The 22,802-nt window shown below is 57.8% G+C and overlaps 1 protein-coding gene across 2 annotated transcripts in view; it reads left to right on the top strand.

The window, feature by feature from the left end:
- PLXND1 (plexin D1) overlaps window positions 1–20,342 on the top strand; it is a 49,968-nt gene extending 29,626 nt beyond the window's left edge. The window contains exons 10-36 of one of the 2 annotated variants that reach the window (XM_021069365.1): window positions 1,510–1,599; window positions 1,804–1,897; window positions 2,824–2,978; window positions 4,001–4,152; window positions 5,095–5,194; window positions 5,285–5,424; window positions 6,127–6,294; window positions 6,375–6,465; window positions 6,647–6,910; window positions 6,998–7,147; window positions 7,927–8,041; window positions 8,980–9,087; window positions 9,168–9,280; window positions 10,032–10,136; window positions 10,606–10,736; window positions 11,108–11,306; window positions 13,407–13,553; window positions 13,666–13,822; window positions 14,187–14,290; window positions 14,372–14,435; window positions 15,108–15,142; window positions 15,383–15,487; window positions 15,957–16,120; window positions 17,471–17,618; window positions 18,585–18,725; window positions 18,885–18,959; window positions 19,188–20,342. In XM_021069365.1, the coding sequence (XP_020925024.1) occupies window positions 1,510–1,599; window positions 1,804–1,897; window positions 2,824–2,978; window positions 4,001–4,152; window positions 5,095–5,194; window positions 5,285–5,424; window positions 6,127–6,294; window positions 6,375–6,465; window positions 6,647–6,910; window positions 6,998–7,147; window positions 7,927–8,041; window positions 8,980–9,087; window positions 9,168–9,280; window positions 10,032–10,136; window positions 10,606–10,736; window positions 11,108–11,306; window positions 13,407–13,553; window positions 13,666–13,822; window positions 14,187–14,290; window positions 14,372–14,435; window positions 15,108–15,142; window positions 15,383–15,487; window positions 15,957–16,120; window positions 17,471–17,618; window positions 18,585–18,725; window positions 18,885–18,959; window positions 19,188–19,304 (3,432 nt within the window). In that variant the 3' untranslated portion in view covers window positions 19,305–20,342. Of the gene's footprint in view, window positions 1–1,509; window positions 1,600–1,803; window positions 1,898–2,823; window positions 2,979–4,000; window positions 4,153–5,094; window positions 5,195–5,284; window positions 5,425–6,126; window positions 6,295–6,374; window positions 6,466–6,646; window positions 7,148–7,926; window positions 8,042–8,979; window positions 9,088–9,167; window positions 9,281–10,031; window positions 10,137–10,605; window positions 10,737–11,107; window positions 11,307–13,406; window positions 13,554–13,665; window positions 13,823–14,186; window positions 14,291–14,371; window positions 14,436–15,107; window positions 15,143–15,382; window positions 15,488–15,956; window positions 16,121–17,470; window positions 17,619–18,584; window positions 18,726–18,884; window positions 18,960–19,187 lie in introns of both variants that reach the window. The other variant, XM_021069364.1, reaches the window with a different exon arrangement.

Here is a 22,802-nt window from a genome sequence, read left to right as displayed (position 1 = left end):
GGGTACCAGAGCCTGGCCTGGGAGGCCCAAGTCCTGGGTTTGGGTCCCGGCTGCTGCTGTTCAACTGTGTAACCGCCTGCACAGGGCTTTAGGGATTCTTCAGCCCTCCTGCCCCCAAGCCTGCTTCCAGAACACTGAGGGTGAACAGAGCCCCCTGCCTAGGCTCTGCAGCAGCTGTGTTTGTTGAGCCCAGGACAGGCTGGACCTGCCATCCTAAGCTCAGGGACTCAAGACACTGCCTCCCAGCTCGGTGTGGCAGAGCACAAATGAGCTTTCAGCCCTGTCAGCAGCCACTTTCCTGTGTTGGTTTCAGAGCAAAGAGGGAGGGGGGCAGGCAGGGGGGTTGCTGACCTGCTTTCTCCTCAGGGTGTCACATCTGTCAGTGACAGGGACATAAACAGGAAGTCTTGCCACAAGGCTGGCCTATTACTCACAAAACCCAGTTTTGTTCACTCAGCAAATATTTATTGATGCTGCCCCCAGAGGCCTGTGCTGGGCTGAGGGCAGGATGAGACTGGGGAATTGGCCTGTTTATTCATGCAACGAGCATTTATTGAGCACCTACTGCATACTAATAACAGCCAGCATATATTAGGCACCCACAGTGTGCAACCCACTAAAGATAAATGATCTTCTATTTCCCTAGAACCCTGCAGAGTAGGGAAGCCTCTTTCCATTACAGAGTTTAGAAACATTGAGGCCCAGAGAGGAGGAGCCACTTGCATGTGGTCACACAGCTAGGAAGTAGCAGAGGCGAGATTTGAACCTGGGCCTGTATGAGGTAGAACCTGAACACTTTTAAGTGCCACCTGCTTCTGGAGGTATCAGAGGGGCCGAGACCTAGCCTGACCCTCCCCAGCAGGTGGGGAGGCAGGTGTACACAGAGCCTGGGCAGGGGGTAAGGGTCAGGCACAGGCCTTAGGAGCTAAATAGAGCTCCCCCACATACCCCAATATTCATTGCCAAATATGTAAATATTCAAATCCCGTGATTTGATGGGGGGAGTCTGGAAAGGCTTTGGAACTTGGGACGTTGGAGTGGATTTGGAGGCTGTGTTGGGTTTTGCTGGTCCCAAGAGTGGGCTTGGGCAAAAGCCTGAGGGCAGGACAGCCTGTGCTATGTCGGAGCAGGTCCTGTGTGGCTGGCTCCTGGGCCTCCTGGGCCCAGAGGTGGGAGGTGTTGAGGTTAAAGAGCAGGATGAACCTTGAATGTCAGTCACGCTGAAGTTAGGACTTTCCGAGCTGAGTGAAAGGCTCTGGGTTTAGGCCCCTAGGAGATGTCGGTGAGGCTTTTAGTGGCATGGGGAGCACGAGGCCATGTTCTAGGTGTTCATGTATGCTCTGCCTCCTTCAGGTGTTGGACATGGAGGCCAGGAAGGGCTTTGGGGAGGATATAGAGCCCAGGTGAAGGCCTGGTGGTAGGACTGCACCCACTCTTCAGGCAGCGGTCCTTGACGTCCTGGTGAGGGTATGGGGTGCTGACCTCACTCTCCCACCCCGTCTCCTGCAGGGCACAGCCCTTGAATGTAGTTTTGGGCAGGAGGAGATCTTCGAGGCCGTGTGGGTGAATGAATCAGCCGTACGCTGCAACCAAGTGGTGGTGAGTGGTGTGGCTTTAACAAGGGAATGGGGGCAAGGGCAGGCCTGCACAAGTCCAGACACTGCACTCCTTCCTCTCTACCTCCCCCTCTTGGTTCCCTTGTCCCCAGTAGCCCTGCCGTCATCTATCTTCCTGACATCCCCTCCCCTGACCGAGCCCTAGACACTATTCACACCCCTCATGCTTTTTCCTGTCCTTTTGCAGCTGCACACGACCCAGAAGAGCCAGGTGTTTCCACTCAGCCTCCAGCTAAAGGGACAGCCAGCCCGATTCCTGGACAGCCCTGACCCTGTGACAGGTGGGACCCCCACCCCCCTTACCTGGCCTCAGGGGACTCTGCCACACTAGGCGGGACTCAGCCCTGGGGGACTCATTTGGTGCTGGGTGTCCCACCTCGCCACTGCCTGGCACACACCTCTCAAACCCCAGCCCTGCCTTTCTGAACTGGGTCACTCACTCTGTACTTACTGAGCAGCTCCTCGGAGCCTGGCACGACATGCTGGGGGCATCCCTATGCTAAGGCTGTGCAACCCCGGGCACTCGCCTGTCCCTTTCTGAGCCTCACTGTCCTTGTGTGAACTGAGGGCGCAGGCCCGTTTGCAGAGGGCATGGTGTGGATTTGCTGAGAGGATGCACACAAAGCCTTTTGAGGGTATCTCAGGGACAGTCAGCGCCCCCGAAGGCTGGCTGCTGTCCTTGCTCTTATTATATGTATTGACTCAATACGTATAATAAGAGGAGGCCTGTTCATGGAGGGCCTCAGACATCCCTGTGGACCTGGGGACCCCCATATCCATAGCATGAACATCCCAGACAGAAGTCCCAGGACCAGCCTGCACAGCCTGAAGCCCCAGGGGACCTGCCCTGCACTCCTTGGGCCACCCTGGGTGTCTGAGGCCCACAGAGGCCGCATTGCTCAATGATTCCCTAGCATCCTGCAGCTCTACTTGGGGCTCAGGGACCCATTTAGGCCTGGGTGTGAATCCAGCTCTGCTACTCACAAGCTGTGTGACCTTGGACAAGGCACTCTGCCTCTCTGAGCCTCATCTCTTATCTATCAAATGGGGCTAATAAACAGTTTGAGGTGAGGATGAATTTAAATGGGGCTGTGGCTGTGCTGTGCTTAGCAGAGCCCCTGGGGAGGTTGGAGAAGGTACTAAGAAGTTCATGGGGGTCTAAGAACCAGAGCCCCCCTGACCTATGCTGCCTTCATGTCTCCTGCAGTGGAGGTCTATAACTGTGCCATGGGCAGCCCCGACTGTTCCCAGTGCCTGGGCCGGGAGGACCTGGGCCACCAGTGTGTGTGGAGTGATGGCTGCCGTCTGCGAGGGACCCTGCAGCCCCTGCCTGGCACCTGCCCTGCGCCTGAGATCCGGGCAGTAAGCACACACAACTGCCCCTTCCCCTCAGAGGCCTGTGGCACCCACCAGCCTAAATGTGCACATGCACAGCGCAGCACACGTGATTACATAAACCCGGGCACACACCTGGCCACCTGCTGGGTGCCAGGCCCCACCTGGTGCTGGAGATATGGCAGTGAACAAAATAAGCACCTGCCTTCCCAGAGCTAATGTCTTAGCTGGTGAGGGGGGATAGTAATGAGAAAGGAAATGATTTCTATCTAGAAGGTGGTAAGTGCTGCGGGGCAGTAGCAGGGCAGGGGAGTCAGGTGTCTGGGGTGGAGGAGATCCTGAGTGTCTCTAGTTTGTGTAATGAGGTCAGGGAAGCCTTGCTGATGAGGGGAAAATCAGCACTGCCGGTAACTCCCAAGCCTTTTTTTTTTTTTTTTTGCTTTTTAGGGCCCCACTTATGGCATATGGAGATTCCCAGTCTAGGGGTCGAATTGGAGCTGTAGCCCCCAGCCTACACCACAGCCACAGCAATGCAGGATCTGAGCCTTGTCTGGGACCTACACCACAGTTCATGGCAATGCCGGATCCTTAACCCACTGAGCGAGGCCAGGGATCGAACCTGCAACCTCATGGTTCCTAGTCAGATTCATTTATGCTGTGCCATGATGGGAAATCCAAGCCTTGGTTTTAATTAAGAAAAAAACTCAGGGGAGGATTCTGATTGGCTTAGTCTGGCCAGGTGCCCATGCTGTCAGCTCTGGCTGGGATTCAGGAGCATGTGGTCACATATGGCCACTGGGAGTGGATCTCAGTGTCCCCTGGAGACCCCCCTCAAATAGCACTGACCCTGTCGCTGTGCACCGGTGTCCCCAAACCCGAGCTGGCCCAGTGACCTGCCCAGCGGCTGACAGTGCCGTTGCTCTCAGAGCCCCTGCTGCGTGATGGGTCTGTGTGGCCCTGCCTCCCAGGTGCCTGTGACAGTGGTGGGGAAGCCAGCCAGCATCCCAGCCTCAGAATCCCACTTGCCCCTCTCTCCGGGCACCTGGCAGATTGAGCCCCTGAGTGGCCCCTTGGACGGCGGGACCCTGCTGACCATTCGTGGCAGGAACCTGGGCCGGCGGTTCAGCGATGTGGCCCACAGCGTGTGGATTGGCAGCGTGGCCTGTGAGCCTCTGGCTGACAGATACACAGTGTCGGAGGAGTGAGTAGAGGGCAGTCTGGGGGGTCATTCTGAGTGGCCTGCAGGCCCCACTCAACTGAAAGTGCCCACTGCATCTTTGCCCTCCCCTCTGCCCTCTGCCATCCCCCCTGTCATCCCTCCTCTGCCTTCTGCCACCCCCATCATCCCCCTCTGCCACCCCCCATACCCTCTGGCCCCACCCCCACCACCATCCCCTCTCCTTGGCACCCTTCTGCACCAGAAGTCCCTTGCTCCCAGGTCTCCTCACTTTGCTTAAGGCATTCCCACCAGGCATGGGGACACCAGTCCTTATCCTTCCGGTCCCCCTGTAGGTCTGCTCCTCTGGGAAGCCCTCCCACACTCCCCTAGACCAGCCCTACCTCCCCAGAAGCCTTGCTCTGATGAAAGGAATTGCAGTTCGGAAGGTGTAGGGGCTGCCGGGTGGGGCAGAGGTCTGGGTCTGCAGCAGCGGAGCCTGGCCCCTGGAGCAGGGGGTGAGCTGATTTCCTTTCTGGCCATTCAGTCAGGCTTGCAGATAAAGCCATGAGTCTACCAGCCCAACAGATGTTCTTAGGGTTGGAGAACTTTCAAATGTCCCCAAAGACCATCTTGTCCAGTCCTCTTGTCTTTATTTGCAGAATTGTGGGAAAGTTAGGTGGGGGGTGGCCCCAGGGAAGAGCTTGGCACCGGGGCGGTACTTAGGAGGCTCAATGGCTGTTCTCTGGCTGACAGGGAGTAGTTTCAGTACTTTGACCTGAGTAGTGCTGCTGGGTGTCCTGGCTGTGAGGGGCAGGACCCACTGCGAGTGGGGTGTGTATGGCTGAGTGTAAGGATGGGGCGGTCACATGCCCTGGGGTGTAGCTGGGGAGGAAGGGGCCCGTCGTTCAAGGGAGCAACCCGACAGCACCTGCCTGACCCCCTGGGATCTGCTGGCTGCTCCTTGACCCAAGTTACCTCCCCCAGGATCGTGTGTGCCACGGGGCCAGCCCCAGGGGCATTCTCGGACGTCGTGACGGTGAATGCTTCCAAGGAGGGCAGGTCACGGGAGCGCTTCTCCTACGTGGTAAGGGAGACTGCTGCCTGCCACCCTGCCCACCCGCCCACCTTGGCCCAAGCTGGCCCGAGGCCTGACCGCCTGCCTTTCTCCCCACAGCTGCCCCTGGTGCATGCCCTGGAGCCAACCATGGGCCCCAAGGCAGGGGGCACCAGGATCACCATCCAAGGGAGCGACCTCCACGTGGGCTCAGAGCTCCAGGTCCTGGTGAATGGCACAGAGCCCTGCACTGAGCTGGTGTAAGCTCCTGGGCCAGGTGGGGGGCAGGCTGGGGGGCTGGGGGTCCTCCTCTAGGCATCACCAGGGACCTTACTGGCTGTCTTCTCTTAGCCAGCCACCCCCAACACACACTCTCTGGGCCTCAATTTTCTCGTCTGATAAGAACAGCACCAGTGATCGTGGGGAAGTCTTGTGCCCAGCATACAGTAGGTGCTTCATAAGTACCCTTAAGCTGCAGTGAAAATGGTGATTCTTGCACACATGCTGAGAGCTTCCCTTGGCCCAGGGACATGGTCTAGAACCTCTTGGTGAAATACCTATTTCATTATGCACTTACTGTATACCAGGTCCCATTGATGGGTGTTTCTGTGGACACCAAGAAGAGCCCAACAGTCTCAGTCCTTGGGGGACAGCAGACAGTCCCCCAGAACTAAGGACAGCAGGATTAGTAGAAGTCTGTGCCTTCAGGGTTGTGGGGGCAGAGCCCTCAGTGGGGCAGAAGCTGGGAGGGGATCTCTGGGATGTCTTCTTGGAGGAGGTGGGATGGGGCAGGTCAGAGAAGAGAAGGGAGAGTGTTCAAGGTGGGCGGCCAGCCTGGGCAGAGGTGTGGCAGGAGGAATCTGGAAATAAGATTTATGTGCAGGTGGGGCCAGGTGAGTAGGCCCTGTGCCCAGGCAGGGGGAGCCAGGGCCCTGGTGACGAGGCCCACCGTCCTTCGACAGGCGCACGGATACCAGCATTGCCTGCACGGTGCCTGGGGGCGCCCTGCCGGCCTCCGTGCCCGTGTGTGTGCGCTTCGAGCGCCGTGGCTGCGTGCACGGCAACCTCACCTTCTGGTACATGCGGAACCCAGTCATCACAGCCATCCGTCCCCGCCGCAGCCACGTCAGGTGAGACCTGGACCCAGGCCCCAGGCCAGGGTAGGCTCTGGGGCTGCAGGTGGGCTCACAGGGCTTGCTGTCCCCCACAGCGGTGGCAGGACCATCACAGTGGCCGGTGAGCGTTTCCACATGGTGCAGAACGTGTCCATGGCCGTGCACCACATCGGCCGCGAGCCCACGGTGAGGGCCGGGGGCCCAGGGGGTGGGGGTGGCTACGGCCCTGACTGATCAGGCCTCACTCAGCGGCATCTCCTCTTCTCTCTCTCTCTCTCCCTGTCTCTTGCCTCTCTCTCCCTCCCTCTCTCCCCAATTTCCCTGACTGTCCCCATCTCCCATTCTGGCCCTGGCCCTCCCTCACCAGCTCTGTAAGGTTCTCAACTCCACTCTCATCACCTGCCCATCGCCCGGCGCCCTGAGCAATGCGTCTGCACCCGTGGACTTCTTCCTCAATGGGCGGGCCTATGCGGACGAGGCGGCAGTGGCCGAGGAGTTGCTGGACCCCGAGGAGGCCCAGCGGGGCAGCAGGTTCCGCCTGGACTACCTCCCTGACCCGCAGTTCTCCACGGCTAAGAGGGAGAAGTGGATCAAGCACCACCCTGGGGAGCCGCTCACCCTGGTCATCCATGTGAGCGCCGTGGGGGGCGGGTGCCAGAGGTGGGGAGGTGGCCAGGCTCAGCCTTGGGCCTCACGAGTACCCCCTCTGCACCCACAGAAGGAGCAGGACAGCCTGGGCCTCGAGAGCCATGAATACCGGGTCAAGATAGGCCAGGTGAGCTGCGACATCCAGATCGTCTCCGAGAGGGTCATCCACTGCTCAGTCAATGAGTCCCTGGGCACAGCCGAGGGGCAGCTGCCCATCACGGTGAGTGGACCATGCATGAGAGGCAGAGGTGGGTTTGGCCCCCAGCCCTGCCCCAGGTGCCTGAGCAACAGCCCCCCAACCGGCACGTCCCGGCTGAGCATTTCCAAGCTCAGAAGCTTAGACAAGCTGCACCAAGCAGAGCTTTACCTCCCCACTTGGCAGATGAGGAAACTGAGACCCAAGAACTTAGTGACCTGTTCAAGGTCAGTGACCATCCCAGCTAGCCTGATGGGGCTGGACTCTCAGAGGCCATAAGTGCTGCTTCTACCCAGAGTTTGGGCTGCCAGTTACCAAGTAGAGTCACAGAGGGAGGGACACAGGAGAAGAGAGAGGGCCCAGAAAGTGGGCCCTCTTCTGCCTTGTACCTGCTTACATGCCTTCTGGGACAGGGAGCTCACTCTCTTACAGGCAGCCCATGCCACCCCAGGCTGGCTTTGACTACACAAGCTCCCTTTCACCCACACCCCAGTTCCACTTCTGCCCTTTGAGTCCTAAGAGCTCACAGGCTCCCCTGCGGCTGTTTGGGGACAGAAGCCAGGCTCTGGGAGCTGCCTCGCCTATACTGATTGTGTGCCATGCCCAGGACTAAGGGCTTGACAAGCATGCTCTCATTTAGCTCTCACAGGGTCCCCAGGAGATGGCGTTATCTCTGTCTCGTGGTTGGGGCATCATAGACTTGGAGAGGCTAGGGGACTAGCTCAAGACCACAGCTAGTGGGGGGAAGAGCCAGGACCAAAGTCCAGGGTGGCTACAGCCCCCTCTCCCACCTCCCTGCGCAGATCCAGGTGGGGAACTTCAACCAGACCATTGCCACGTTGCAGCTGGGAGGCAGCGAGACCGCCATCATTGTGTCCATTGTCATCTGCAGCATCCTGCTGCTGCTGTCTGTGGTCGGTAAGGACCCCACCTCCGTGACAGCTGAGAGGACAGACCTGGCCCACCTCACCCCGCCCTCTGCAGATCAGTGGACAGCAGAGAAGGCCGAGCAGGCCGGGGTGCCCTGCACACAGGCATGGAGGTGGGAGCGGGTTAGGCCCTCCAAGGTGGGTGAGGAGTGTGCCCAGCGCCGACACAGAGGGTGGGGACACAGCTGGTGCCACATGTGCTGGCCCCAGGCTGAGAGCCTGTGTGCCAGGCCAAAGGGCTTAGGACTGGGTTTTCCAGTCCACAGGGAGCTCATGGAGGTACTTAGAAGAGGCCGGTTCAGGGAAGGTTCACTTTCATCTTAGGCAGCTATGCTGCTCTTAAAGTAATGGTTATAAAAGTAATGTATTCAGTGAAGAGAGGAACCTCAGCCTCCTGCACCGATGGTAGGAATTAAAAGAATTAAAGTGGTACAAGTGTGGTAGAAAACTCTCTGGGAAAACATACATTATATATATGTGTGTGTGTGTATATGTATGTATATATACATACACACACATACATCTATATTATATCCCAGAAAGGGATTAAAATACAGTACTGTTTTGTCATCTTTTAAAAAGTTCTTCATTCACAAGTGAGGCCTGGCCAGAGTAGAAAGAATTGAAAATCCTCAGAAGCAGAAAGAGAACAGAAAGCAGAAAGCAGCCGTGCTTCTGTCATCCTGGGAAATCTACTTTTTACCAGGGGCTTAAACACACACTCATTTTTTATTGTAAGAATAGGACATGGGAGCCTCCTATTCCTGGCCATTTCCCAAGCCCTTGGCCTGTAGCTTTCAGCCCACTCTGGGGTGGGGACAGCAGCAGGCAGGATCTTCCCTTCAGGTCAGGCCCCACACACGCTGGGCACCACCGCACACTCTCCCAAGGCCCCTCAGGGCCTGACCATCCCTCCGCTGCCCACAGCCCTGTTCGTCTTCTGCACCAAGAGCCGCCGTGCCGAGCGCTACTGGCAGAAGACGCTGCTGCAGATGGAAGAGATGGAGTCCCAGATCCGAGAGGAGATCCGGAAAGGTAGCAGGCAGGGACCACGTGGGACCTCGGGCCTCTGCTTCCTCTGCTGGTCTACTCACGGCCACCTGCCTGTCCTCCAGGCTTCGCTGAGCTGCAGACAGACATGACAGACCTGACCAAGGAGCTGAACCGCAGCCAGGGCATCCCCTTCCTGGAGTACAAGCACTTTGTAACCCGCACCTTCTTCCCCAAGGTCAGTTTGCGCCTGTGCCAGTTCCCTCTGGGGCTCCTCAACCCATCCCTGGGCCCCAAGAACCCAGAGGTCACTTTCATCCCCTGTGGGAGAATTTGGCAGGTGCATCATGGGCCACTGAGCAGTGCAAAACATACCCGCCCAGCCGCGGGCGCCTGCGCTGCGCTGCCTGGCCAGCAGGCCCGGTTTCTCCCCGCTTTCCTTCTCTGCTCCCTTGATGTTTAACTGTCCGTACACAAGCCCGCTTTCCCCCTGCAGAGCTGGGCCTGCCTCTTACTGAGCAGAGGAACAGAGGCCCCGGCTCACTGACACCCTCTAACCTCTGGGCCCCTGGGGCTCCGCCTCCCCTCCTGTGTTCTGGACTCTGCCCCATCCCTGCCCTGCCCCCACCTTCCCTGGCCTGTTGAGGGTATTTGGGCCTGTAACCAGCACCTCCTCTGGCCCTGTCGACACCCTTCTGCACGCAGCAGCCAGAGAGCCCGTGTAGTGTCCCTGCAGCCCTTTCTGCCTCGGTTTCCCTCCTTCTACCCTGAGCTGCTTTGCTTCCTTTTGAGCCTCATATGCTCCAGCTTTGCCACATACTGCCTCGTGCTGATTCTGCTCCTCTTCCTCCCCTGGCATCCTGTGGCCCCTGAGCGTGGCCCACGGCCTCTCTTCTTTATAAACTGGGCTCTTGCATGTGTTAAGCAGCCCCTGGAGGAGTCATGGGAGCGTGCAGCCCTGCTGAGCTGCTGGGCATCTGCCTCCACAGTGCTCCTCCCTCTATGAAGAGCGTTATGTGCTGCCATCCCAGACCCTCAACTCCCAGGGCAGCTCCACGGTGCCGGAGACGCACCCACTGCTGGGAGAGTGGAAGGTGAGTACCCCAACCCCGCACGCACACATGGGGCTTCCCCAGTTTCCAGCTCATTGGATCCATTGGTCCTAATCCTGGGGAGTGGGGAGGAACCTGCTGTTGTGAGGTAGTGAGCTCTCCATCCCAGAAGGTATTCAAGTGGCCATTCAGGGTACCTGAGTGCTGACCTCTAGGCCAGGTCGTGGGGGGTGGGATTGAGTCCCCTTAGATGTCCCCCTCCATCTGCTGCTTCGAGAATGGAAGGTGAGAGGGTCCCCCACACAGGGACACTGGGCTGCCTTCTGCACCCTTACCCCTGCTGAGCCCCACTTTTGAAGTCAACTGAGCCATCATTCCCAGTGACTTACCTGTGAAAGGTGATGAGTTCCCCATCCCAGGAGGCCTTCACAGAGCCATTCTGGGGATCATGAGTGCTGACAGCTAGGCCAGGCAGTGACACGGGACCCCTGTGGACCACGCACCCCTGCAGATCCCTGAGAGCTGCCGGCCCAACATGGAAGAGGGCATCAGCCTATTCTCCTCGCTGCTCAACAACAAGCACTTCCTCATCGTCTTTGTCCATGCGCTGGAGCAACAGAAGGACTTTGCAGTGCGGGACAGGTCAGCCTTCAGGCTTCGGGGAAGGGGCAGGGCCTGGCGGAGGGGGCAGGGCACCACTCCTAGGTCTGCCTGGGCGGTTTGCAAATCCCCATGTCCCCTGGGCAGCAGTCATGTCCCCAGCATCAGGCCCTGGGTCCTAGGACTCCAGATGTCCTGAGACGCCCCCCTGTGCTTCCCCTTCCTGATCCTGGGTGCCCAGGACAGGACTCGTGGTCACAGTGGTCATGGTGCGTGTTAGGAGAGGTAGCCCTTACTTCAGCCTCACTTACCTGTCTGTGTCCAGTGACAAGGTGGACCACCCCACCATGTGGTCCTCAGATCCCAGGGCCTCCCGGTGCGGCTGGTGCAGATGCCCCTGCATCTGCCCGCAGGTGCAGCCTGGCGTCCCTGCTGACCATCGCACTGCACGGTAAGCTCGAGTACTACACGGGCATCATGAAGGAGCTGCTGGTGGACCTCATCGATGCCTCTGCTGCCAAGAACCCCAAGCTCATGCTGCGGCGCACAGAGTCTGTGGTCGAGAAAATGCTGACCAACTGGATGTCCATCTGCATGTACAGCTGCCTGCGGGTAAGGCCACTGGGACAGGCACCCGTGTGTAGGGCAGCCATGTCACTGCCACCACCGGGCCCAGCTTCACCAATAGGTCTGACTTCATTTTACCCTCATGCCAACTCTGCCAGGGGTTGTGTGGATGAGGAAAGAGGCTCAGAGTGGGTAGGACAGGGCCATAGGAGCCCTTGCCCAGATGGGGAACCCAGGCTCAGAAGAGCCCTGGCTTCCTGCAGAGGTCAGAGCAAGCCTGGGACGGGAGCTTTGTTTCAGAAGATTGTTTTCTCAGTCCTCAGACCCTCCCTAGGTGCCTTTGGGCCCCTGCTCTGGGTTCAGGGGATAAATAAGACCTGGGTCTGGCCCTGGAGGGACTCCCAGTCTTCGAGGAGACAGGTGTGGAAGTAAATGAAAATACAGAGTAATAAATGCCATACGGCAGCGCTCAACGCTGCGGCTCCTGACCTGGCTGGAGGGTTCAAGGTGGCTTCCAGAGGTGAGACCTGAGGGCTCAGGAGGAAAAAGGCAGGTAAAGGTTGAGTGGGGAGGGTGTCCAGGCTTTGGTTATAGCAGGAGCAGAGGAAGGAGGAGGGAATGTTCTGGAAAGAAACTGAAGGAGTCCAGCAAGTCTTTCTGTGGAGAGAGGAGGCTGGTGGGGCCTGGGAGCCAGGGCCTTTCACCTTCTGCCAAAAGGATCCCATCAGGATTTTTCTGCAGAACAAGAGAGGCTCAGCCCCTGGTCTTGTCCATGGTCCACTAGCTGCTCTACAGTGGTCGCGGCCAGGGACGTGTCTGAGAATCGTGGGCAAAAGGCCCAGGCCCCCTATACCAGGTCTCAGATGTCCTGGGTTTTGGTCCTTCTTTGGCACAAACCAGCCCTGCGACTCTGGACAAGGCGTTGCCTTCACTTGATCTGAGCTTCCTTCTGTCAAATGGGGCCTCTACCTTTGGGCCTGGAGCTGGTGAGCCTGGCGGGCGCTGTGGAGGAAGCGGGGGAATAAGGGGGGAACCATGAGGCAGGGCCTGGGCAGAGGTCTTGTTCTGAGAGGAACCACAGGGGCTGCAGTGGACTCTGGACCCATCTCCTGGCCCTCGTGTGGCTCAGCAGGCTTTCCTGAGTGTCTGCTTCCCCCTCCAGAAAGGTGGGCATCAGTGGAGAACTGGATCAGGAGGAATGTCTTTGCCAAATCTGCCTAATGCTATTATGACTTAATTTTTCTTTTTTTTTTTTCTTGCTCCCGTGGCTTATGGAGGTTCCCAGGCTAGGGGTCCAATTGGAGCTGTAGCTGCCAGCCTTCGCCAGAGCCACAGCAACACGGCATCCAAGCCACATCTGCAACCTACAGCACAGCTCACGGCAACACCGGACCCTTAACCCACTGAGCGAGGCCAGGGATTGAACCCTCAACCTCATGGTTCCTAGTCAGATTCGTTAACCACTGAGCTATGACGGGAACTCCATGACTTAATTTTTCTTTAACTCACCATTTTTACCTAAATATTCACCATCAATGGAACACAGTGTCACTTGCTATAACATGACTGTGAAAATTAGCTCAGAGCTTTGGAGGGCGGCCAAGGCCCTTTCCGGCCGTGTATGCTTTATCAAAGGGAGAATGGTGAGGGTAGGGGTGTTTGGGGCTCCCTACGCTCATCAGGCTGTGATTGCCGTTATTTGAGGCCATGTCTGTGTTCTGGTTCCATCTAAACGAACCCTGGAGTCTTAGCACAAAGAATCATAGGCTTATGAGTCAACTGATCTGGTGTTCGAGTTCAGTTCTGCCCCTTTCCTGCTGGGTGACCCTGAGCAGGTTGCTTGCCCTCTCTGAGTTTTGGCAGTGAAGACACCCTTGTACCTGGAAGGCTTGCTGGGATGATGAAATGAGTGTGGGCACCCACAGCTGGTGGTGTTTGGCCTTGGAGTCCGTGGAGACACTCTGGGTGGGGGTGGCGGCAGTGGCGGGTTCAAAAAGAGGATTAAGCAGGCAGCCACGGAGGTGTTGCGGCGGAGCCGGGGGGGACAGTGAAGGTTTTTGGCATGGGGGGCAAAGGCTGGGGATCTGGTATCTGGAGGGTGGGCTGCAGGTGGTGGGCATAGCCTGACAGCCCTGCCCACCCCAGGAGACGGTGGGGGAGCCATTCTTCCTGCTCCTGTGCGCCATCAAGCAGCAGATCAACAAGGGCTCCATCGACGCCATCACGGGCAAGGCCCGCTACACACTCAATGAGGAGTGGCTGCTGCGTGAGAACATCGAGGCCAAACCTCGGGTGAGCCGAGTGGCCAGGCGGCTGGCCTGGGAGGGCCCTGCCTCCACCCCCAACCCAGCACCCAGGGCAGTGCCTGGGGGCACCCACTGACTTGCTCCCCTCTCTCGTGCAGAACCTGAACGTGTCCTTCCAGGGCTGCGGCATGGACTCACTGAGCGTGCGGGCCATGGACACGGACACGCTGACCCAGGTGAAGGAGAAGATCCTGGAAGCCTTCTGCAAGAACGTGCCCTACTCCCAGTGGCCACGCGCCGAGGACGTGGACCTCGGTGGGCAGGGCGGGGGTGGCTTCGGTGGGCTGGGCCCCTGCCTTGTTCAGACGATCGTCCACTCATGCTCTGGGGCCATGGACCCCATCTGTCAGGAGCCCCTGTTCTGGGGGGCGGTGGAGCCTGCGGTGTGAGGACCTGCAGGTGATAGCCACAGCCTTGGTCACCAGGAGAGGCCACCCTAGCAACTCTGACATCCCCAGTGACAGCCTGAGGCTGAGCACTATCCAGAGCTCCTGCTCTACACTCACCACCCTGGCACCCCCTCCCTCCTGGTACAGCTGGGGAAGGAGAGAGGTGTGGGTGCCCCTGGTCTCTCTCACCCCCGCAACTCCCCACCCTGACACCCTGCTCCCTCCCCCAGAGTGGTTCGCCTCGAGCACACAGAGCTATGTCCTGCGGGATCTGGATGACACCTCGGTGGTGGAAGATGGCCGCAAGAAGCTCAACACGCTGGCACATTACAAGGTGGGCCCCAACTCCACTCAGCACCCCTACTCCCACCCTCCCTGACCTCCAACCTCTGACCTCAGCCTCTCCCCTCATCAGATCCCTGAAGGTGCCTCCCTGGCCATGAGCCTCACAGACAAGAAGGACAACACCCTGGGTCGAGGTAGTACTGGTGGACGTGAGGGGGGCATCTAGGCTGGGCCTGCCGCGGCCTCCCTGCAGGGGGCAGGGGCAGGCACCCCTGCCGCAGTGCCGTGTGGGCAGGGCCCGTAGCCGGGCCTCCTCAGGTCTGGTTTCTCGTGGGCAGCGCGGAGGGGCCCAGGACAGGGGCTGTGGTTTTAAGGGGTCTGGGCAGCCGCCAGGCCAGCTGTGCTTTAGGTGGTATCCCTGCTCGGAACCCCCTCCACACCCTCAGATGATCAGGCTGGGGTCCTTGGCTCCTCTGGGTTTGGGGACCCCCGCCCCCCTGAGGTGAGGGGTAGGGGCTTGGGTCTCTCCCAGCAGCTAGTGAGGTCTGGGCCAGGGTAGAGTGGGTGACTGCCGCCCCCGGCCCGCCTCGGGGCCTCACCCCTCCCTGTCTCTGACCAACTCTGTCCTGTTTCTCCTGTCACCCTGTGATGTCTGTCTATCTGCCTGCCTGCCTCTTCTTTCTGTCTCTGCTTTATCCTCTTTCTTTCTGGATCTCTCTCAGCTCTGGCTTTGCGTTTTTCTCTGTGCCTTGTTCTCTCCACATGTCCCTGGCTCTCTCCATTCCGCTCCATCTTTTTGTCTGCATTTCTGTTTCAACCCCCCCCCTCCTCTCGCTTGTTTATTTATTGTGTTTTTTTTCTCACAGTGAAGGACTTGGACACGGAGAAGTATTTCCATTTGGTGAGTGCCCCGCCTGCGGCCCTGGGGGTGCCCGCCCCTTGCTGGGTGTGGACTTGGCTTCCACCAGCCTGGGCCTCTGGGGGCAGAGCTCCTGGGCCTGGAAAGGGCTGGGGTGGGGAGTGGGAATGCCACCCAGGGTCACTTGGTGCACCACAGAGCACACGCAGAGCCAGGTGCCTGTGGGTGCATGGCTGAGGACGGCACTGGCCCTGACCACTGGCCACTTCCCTGGCCTCCCAGGTGCTGCCCACGGATGAGCTGACTGAGCCCAAGAAGTCCCACCGGCAAAGTCACCGCAAGAAGGTGCTGCCGGAGATCTACCTGACGCGCCTGCTGTCCACCAAGGTGGGCCCAGCCCCAGCTCAGCGTCTCACTCCACTGGGGCAGCTGGGAGCACTCTTGGGGTGGGGAGGTCGTTCTCACGTGGGACCAGAAGGGTTCCGGTGCAAGAGGCTGAGGAGGGGTTTGCTTGAAGAGTGCCAGCGACAGCTTCTGTTATCAGTCATTGTGACAGATGGCAGCAAGGCCATACAGCTTGGGCACCCAAGAGCCCACACCCCCCACACACACTACCGATTCCCTGCTCTATGTCCCAGTCCTTCTGACACCCCTGGATGGTAGGCTTCACTAACCCATCTCACAGACAGGAAAACTGAGATCCAGACAGGCTAGATGACCATCCTGCTGCCGCCCAGCTTCCCCTTCACCCCACACTCCTCAGTCCCAGCCCCTCAGCTCCCACAGCTGCCAGAGGTGTCTGCTTACCTGCTCCCTGTGGTCCTGGACTGACGACTGCCGCCCCCCTCCCATGCAGGGCACGCTGCAGAAGTTTCTAGATGACCTGTTCAAGGCCATTCTGAGCATCCGTGAAGACAAGCCCCCACTGGCCGTCAAGTACTTCTTTGACTTCCTGGAAGAGCAAGCTGAGAAGAGGGGCATCTCAGACCCTGACACGTTGCACATCTGGAAGACCAACAGGTCAGGGGCCAGGGGGCTATGAATGGGAGGGCGGTGCTACTTCATTGTATCATTAGGGGCAGCAGGGATTCAGGGCCTGGCCTCTCAGCCTGCCTGCCAGGGTTCAGTCTCTATATGCCATTCCAAGCTGTGTGACCTTGGTTAAGTGACTTACCCTCTCTGCGCTTTAGTTTTCCCCAGCTGTAAAACCAGGGCAGTGAGGGAGTTCCCGTCGTGGCGCAGTGGTTAACGAATCCGACTAGGAACCATGAGGTTGCGGGTTCGGTCCCTGCTCTTGCTCAGTGGGTTAACGATCCGGCGTTGCCGTGAGCTGTGGTGTAGGTTGCAGACGCGGCTCGGATCCCGCGTTGCTGTGGCTCTGGTGTAGGCCGGTGGCTACAGCTCCAATTGGACCCCTAGCCTGGGAACCTCCATGTGCCGCGGGAGCGGCCCAAGAAATAGCAACAACAACAATAACAAAAAAGACAAAAAGACAGAAAAAAAAAAAAAAAAAAACCAGGTCAGTGAAAGTAACTCAGCTTTTGTAAGAATTAGGTGACCCTTGTATACATTTTGCCCTTATCATCACTCCCCTGCCTCTTCTCTTGGGTGGGCACCACCAGCTGTTTCACAGAGGAGCACACTAAGGCTCATGGAGACGTGCCTTACCCTGATCATGTCCCTCCTGGAGGCACATTTTAACTTTTTGGGGTCACCAACCCCACTAAGAAGTTGTTGAAAACCTCAGCCTGACCCTCAGAAAAAAAAATGCCTCGAACCCAGAGGTTTCTGTGTAATTGCCAGGGCTTCTCTGAGCTCAGGGAGTGGGGTTGTCCATATAACCCAGGCCACCGGGGCACTGGGGGAGGGGGGGTGTTACCAACACTCTGGCCTCCCGAGGCCAAGGATCCAGGGCCTGCTGGCCCCCAGCCCTTGCTGGTGGCCCAGCTGGCAGGGGCTTCCTGTGGCCAAGCAAAGGCTGGAGGAGGAACCGAGGGCTAGAGGAGGCGTGTGGGGGAGAAGGGCGTCTGGCCAGGGGGCTTGTAATGAGAACCACGACTTGGCTTGAGGCTCCTTCACAAGAGCAGGAGGCGCTGCAGGGGGTGGGGGCTGGAAGTGAGGGTGCACTCGTGCCCCTGTGCTACCCTGGGAAACCTGGCTTCCACCCCCTCTGCTGCTGTGGTGCCCTGGGACACTTGTCACCCTCGCCTGTGGCTCAGAAGATGGTGGTGCCTGTAGGTTACCTCTTGTGACAAGTCTCCACTGGCCACAAAGGGCCAAGTCTGCCTGTCCCAGCCCCCTCGATGATCATGTCCTCTGCTGCCTCCCCTCAGGGTGGGCTCACGCTGCTCTGTCACCTCTTGTCCCCAGCCTTCCTCTCCGGTTCTGGGTGAACATCCTGAAAAACCCTCAGTTTGTCTTCGACATCGACAAGACGGACCACATTGACGCCTGCCTCTCAGTCATCGCGCAGGCCTTCATTGATGCCTGCTCCATCTCCGACCTGCAGCTGGGCAAGGTCAGTTGTCCTGGGCAGGCCAGCCCGTGCTGCAGGGGATAGAGATCTTCCTAGGAGGGGAACAGAAGGAGTTCAGATCTGAGGCATATGGGATGAATGGGGTCATCAGACAGGGGACTTCCAGAAACAGACACCCATCGTCAGAAACTTCATAGCTGCAGCCTGGCCGCACCTGCCTCAGGTGTGCCCAGTGCCCACTCTCCATCCTGAGGCCATAGAGCCAGGGGGAGCGTGGGCAGCCTGCTTGGTCCTGCACCTCATAGAACCAGCCAGGCTCCAGGCAGTAGCCTGGATGATCAAGAGCCATCCAGTGGGTGCTGAGAGAAGGGGTGGGCAGAGGGGGACAGGTGGCCAAGACCTCCAAGTACATGCAGGAGGGAGACCCCTGAGGCCTCTATCTGCAGGACAGGACCAGCAGGCACTGGAGGGCGGGTAGGAGCGGTGCAGGCAGAGGGAAGAGCTAGGCCAGGGCGGGAGGCACCAAAAGGTCCTGGCTCTGGGAGCATTCATGAGCGGGGAGTTAGACCTGGCCCTGCATTTAGCCTGTGACAGAGACACACGAGAGGCACACATACTATCTCGGAAGGCAGGATGCCTGGGACAAAGAACTGGGCATGTTTCACATTCAGGCGTAGGAAACGTGTGGTGGGAAATGTTCCACTGAGACAGCGATCAGGCTTCCAGAAACCTGAGCCACCGAGATCCATAACCCTCAGCAAGGATGCGAACAGAACAGACTGTGTGTCAAGGTGCTGGCACAAGCCCTTGCACTTTCACCCCCAAATACAGGTCCCCCTTGAGGTTATCACCCTGGCATTGCTTGGAAAATAGGGCAGGGGCTCCTCGTACAAGGACAGAGGTGGGAGGAGCCCCTGGCCCAAAGCTGGCGGGATAGAGGCGCTCAGTGATGGTGCCACTTTTGTGGCTCGTCTCCACCCGTGTCTTATCCTCTTGTTTCTCCCTCAGGATTCTCCAACCAACAAGCTCCTCTATGCCAAGGAGATTCCTGAGTACCGGAAAATCGTGCAGCGCTACTACAAACAGATCCATGACATGACCCCACTCAGTGAGCAGGAGATGAATGCGCACCTGGCTGAGGAGTCGAGGGTGCGGCCGGCTCTGAGGGGACCTTGCCTGGTGGGGGATGGGGAGGACCAGTGGTGGCAGCGAGGGGCTGTGTCTAAGGAGCAGCCATGGCTGGGCTGGCCAGGTGCTGACCGTGGAGTTAACCCCCTTCCCAGCTCCTGCCTTGTCTTTTCCTCATAGAAGTACCAGAATGAGTTCAACACCAACGTGGCCATGGCAGAGATTTATAAATACGCCAAGAGGTATCGCACCCAGGTGGGTACCCCCAAGTGTGCAGCCCCTGCCCCCTGGGCCACAACACCCCCACTTCAGCCCTGTCCACTTCCACCTGCTCAGGTGCTCATACCCTGGGATGCTGGGGCTTTGGGGGTGGCTGGCAGCTGCAGAGATCTAAGCAGCACGTTGGTCCCACTCTCTGCAGTAGGACCCTGCTGGGTCCCCGGGCTGTGACCCAGCTCCCCCTTGCTCTGCCCTCCCCCTCAGATTGTGGCCGCCCTGGAGGCAAACCCCACGGCGCGGAGGACACAGCTGCAGCACAAGTTTGAGCAGGTGGTGGCCCTGATGGAGGACAACATCTATGAGTGCTACAGCGAGGCCTGAGCCCTTGTTGCCTGGGGACGGGTGCCCACTCTCTGCTTCCTTGTGTCCCCCGTGCCTCTGACTCCGGCTGGGAAATAACTGAACAGAGGCCTGGGGTTGGGTGGCGGGGTGGGGGGGAAGGCAGGGAACCAGGGGCCTCTCTGAGCCAGGCGAAGGAGCCCCCAGCCCTGGCCCTGTGGGCACCGTCCCTTCCCACCTACCCACAGACCCAGGCTCTGGAGTGGGGACTCGAATGCACAGCCTGGACGGCACCCCCACTCACTCTGCTGCGGCCCAGAGCCCTGCCCCACGCGGCCCTGCACCCATGAACTGACCTTACAGGCAAAGGAGCCGCAGCCGGAAACACTACCTCATCCAACCTGGCGGAGGGGAGGCCCCTGGAACCAGCCCCCAGTTGGTTTCTGCTTCAGCCACCAAAATATCCCCATCATCTCCCCTCACCCAGAGAGGACCTTGGCCACTCACAGCATCAAGCAGCGTCAGATTTTTGTTGCTCAAGTGGCCACCGGTGGAGGAGGCAGCCCCCACTGCCCGTGGCAGGCTCCGTACTGTCCAGGGAGCTGGTGGGTGGAGGATGTGGGGACAGGTGCTGGCGATCCTGGTCTCTAGGGAGAAGAGGGGAGGGGGCTGAGTTGCACCAAGGCTGTAGCTGGGCTACTTGATCTTGCTGTAAGTGTTTCTACAGATAGCACCACTTTTTTTTGTTTGTTTTTTTAAAAAAGCTTTTTTATATGTTAAAAAAACTTACCATGCGCCAACTGTGAATAGCTGCCGCTAGTGCAGAGGACCCAGGAGAGGTCCCCGAGGGCTCCCAGCACAACACTGGAAATAATGGTGCCAGGGATGGACAGGCCTGGCGGAGACCCCCGGCGCCCTGAGAACATCACCTTTTCTGTTGCCATTAGAATCGGTGTCTGGCTGACCCGGGGCCTGTGCAGACCCAGCCAGCGCAGGGACAGGCGGGGCCTGCTGGGCTAGAGGGGGAGGCTGGGATGCTCTGGAATCTTCTTTATAATAAAAGCCTGATGGGAAAACGTGCTGTGGGCTCCAGGCTTTATCCTGAGATGCCAAGGCGGAAGATGGCTGTGCTTGTGGCAGAAAGTAGGGAAGGTGGCCTCGCTTGGGACCCTGCCCAGCGCCCAGGTGTGGCAGGGTGTGGGCCAGTACCGAATGAATCTGAGAGGGTTCAGGTTCAACAGGGGCTACCTGCTTGCTGTGGTCCTGGCCCCCCACTGATGTTCCCTGGGCTCTGAGGGCACCCACAGGACCTCCAGGAAGATGGCACAGCTGCTGTGAGCTCCTAACCTACTCACCTTTATAACAAGCCTGGAAGGAACAGAAAATTGTCCCCATTTTACAGATGTAGAAACTGATCAGCCCGGTCACGGAATTTCCCAGGTCACAGCAAAGTGAGGACACAAAACAGGTTGCAGGAGCCTCTCGTTCCTCTGTTCCATACTTCCTCCAGCCCAGTCTCCACAGCGTCCCAAAAATGAGTCGGGGTCTCCAAGGTGACCACCCTGGAAAGAGAGCTGGCGCTGATACCCTCGCCTTGAATTTGTCATCATTCTTGAAACATATGGACCATCAACCTTATTGTTCACGAGGCAACAGGCAATTTCCCCCAGGCTCATGTAATTCTGGATTCTCCCCCCCAACAGCTCATGACTTGGGATCAGCAATACCAGAGAGACACCCCGCCCTAGCCCCCTTGCTGGCCCTGGGCCTGGCTGAGGCTGAGGCTCATCCCTGACCCCTGGGAAAGGTCCCTATAAGACTCCCTCCCAATGAGAAGAGGCTGGTTGTTTTTTTTTTTTTTTTAATGAAGGACAAATAATCACACGTGGTTATCAGGAATAAGAACTAGGACAAAAATTGGAGTTCCCATCATGGCACAGTGGAAACGAATCTGACTAGGAACCATGAGGTTGCAGGTTCGATCCCTGGCCTCCTTCTGTGGGTTAAGGATCTGGCTTTGCTGTGAGCTCTGGTGTAGGTCACAGATGCAGCTTGGATCTGACATGGCTGTGGCTGTGGTGTAGGCCGGCGGCTTCAGCTCGGATTTGACCCTTAGCCTGGGAACTTCTATATGCTGCTGGTGAAGCCCTAAAAAGACAAAAAGACGAAAAAAAAAAAAAAAAAAAAAAAAGAACTAGGACAAAAATTCATACGATTTAAACAAAATCCCAGAAATACCAGTTCTAGAATTAATGAGAACAGAAAAGTGAGACGAGAAAAGTAAACAATTTTTAGCTTTAAAAATAAGCCTTTTCCTGTAGTGCCTTCTGGGTGGAGAGAGATTCTTTATCTTTTCAAATTTGCTCACTGATGCCTTTTTATTAAGCAGATTTTTCTAATTTAAGTTACTGACACATTTGATGGGGTTTTTTTTGGGGGGAGGGTGACTCTAAAATGAATACGTATTTTCTTCAAAAAGCGTGGAGAAGATAAAAGCTTCCTTAACCCACCCTGCTTAGCAGCTCAGAGGAGCCTGCATGCGGCCCAGGGTGGGGGCTGAGTATAACGTGGGATCAGAATGTACTCAGCATCTTGCAACTGCCTTTCCCTCCATGCAACAGTTCGTCAGTAACATCTTTCTATGCCATTAAATATTCCACAGGCTGTTTTAATACCTGATTAACATGCAGTCCCTTCTTGCAATTTAAAAAGACATCTGCAAATGGAAGAAACCTCTAGTTTCTGGGGTTATTTCTCAGCACAGAAGGTAGCCAACCCCTGTGACTTACCTCAAGTCCTGAAGCCTTGCCTTGCAGCTATGACATTTCTTCACTCTGTATGAGGGTCTCAGGAGGTGGGAACTTTGGCGTGGATTCTGTCCCCAAGCTGGGGAGGCGTTTCCCTGTCTCAAGGGTGCTGGATGCTGTGCTGCTTCTGCCAGGTCAGGGCTACTGGCCTGCACCCTCCTTCCCCGTTCAGGGATGTGAGATGCCCACCCAGAGATGTGGGTGGGGGACGCCTCCCACAACCAGACCCCCCTTCGTGGGAAGTGCCAGCACAGCTCCCTGCCATCTGCTCAGTGTCCCTTGGGCTCTGCTGGCAGCCACATTACAGGTACCCCAGGGGAGCCAGGAGTCCATCAGCACAGCGAGACGAAATCTTGAAGCCTTGTGTGGGACTTGTGTGGGACTCAGGGAGGCGAGGGAGGGAGCAGGAGCACAAAAGGGCAGTGGTGCTCCAGGCTGGGCTGCCTCAGTTTCCATTTGAACCCCTTGTCCTCCTTCCCAAGTCCCAGCCAGGTCACCTCCGACTCCCGTCAAACCCACGCCTTCCTTCTCTGCCCCCTCTCCTGGCTCAGCGGTCAGCCCTCATCTGGGTCATCTCTGGGAAGCTTCCTGAACAAGCCGAGTTCCACTCCAAGAGGTAGTCGCCAGGCAGGGCATGCCTGCAGACCCCCAACTGTGGACTCATCCCTGACCCCGTTCTACATCCATCCCTCAGCAAATCCCATCCTCTCTAATTTAGCCTCTACCAACTGTG

Source organism: Sus scrofa, chromosome 13 (assembly GCF_000003025.6).
Source record: "Sus scrofa isolate TJ Tabasco breed Duroc chromosome 13, Sscrofa11.1, whole genome shotgun sequence".
Lineage (NCBI taxonomy): Eukaryota > Metazoa > Chordata > Mammalia > Artiodactyla > Suidae > Sus > Sus scrofa.
Note: the sequence above shows the minus strand (reverse complement) of the source record. Positions and strands in the feature narration are given on the sequence as shown.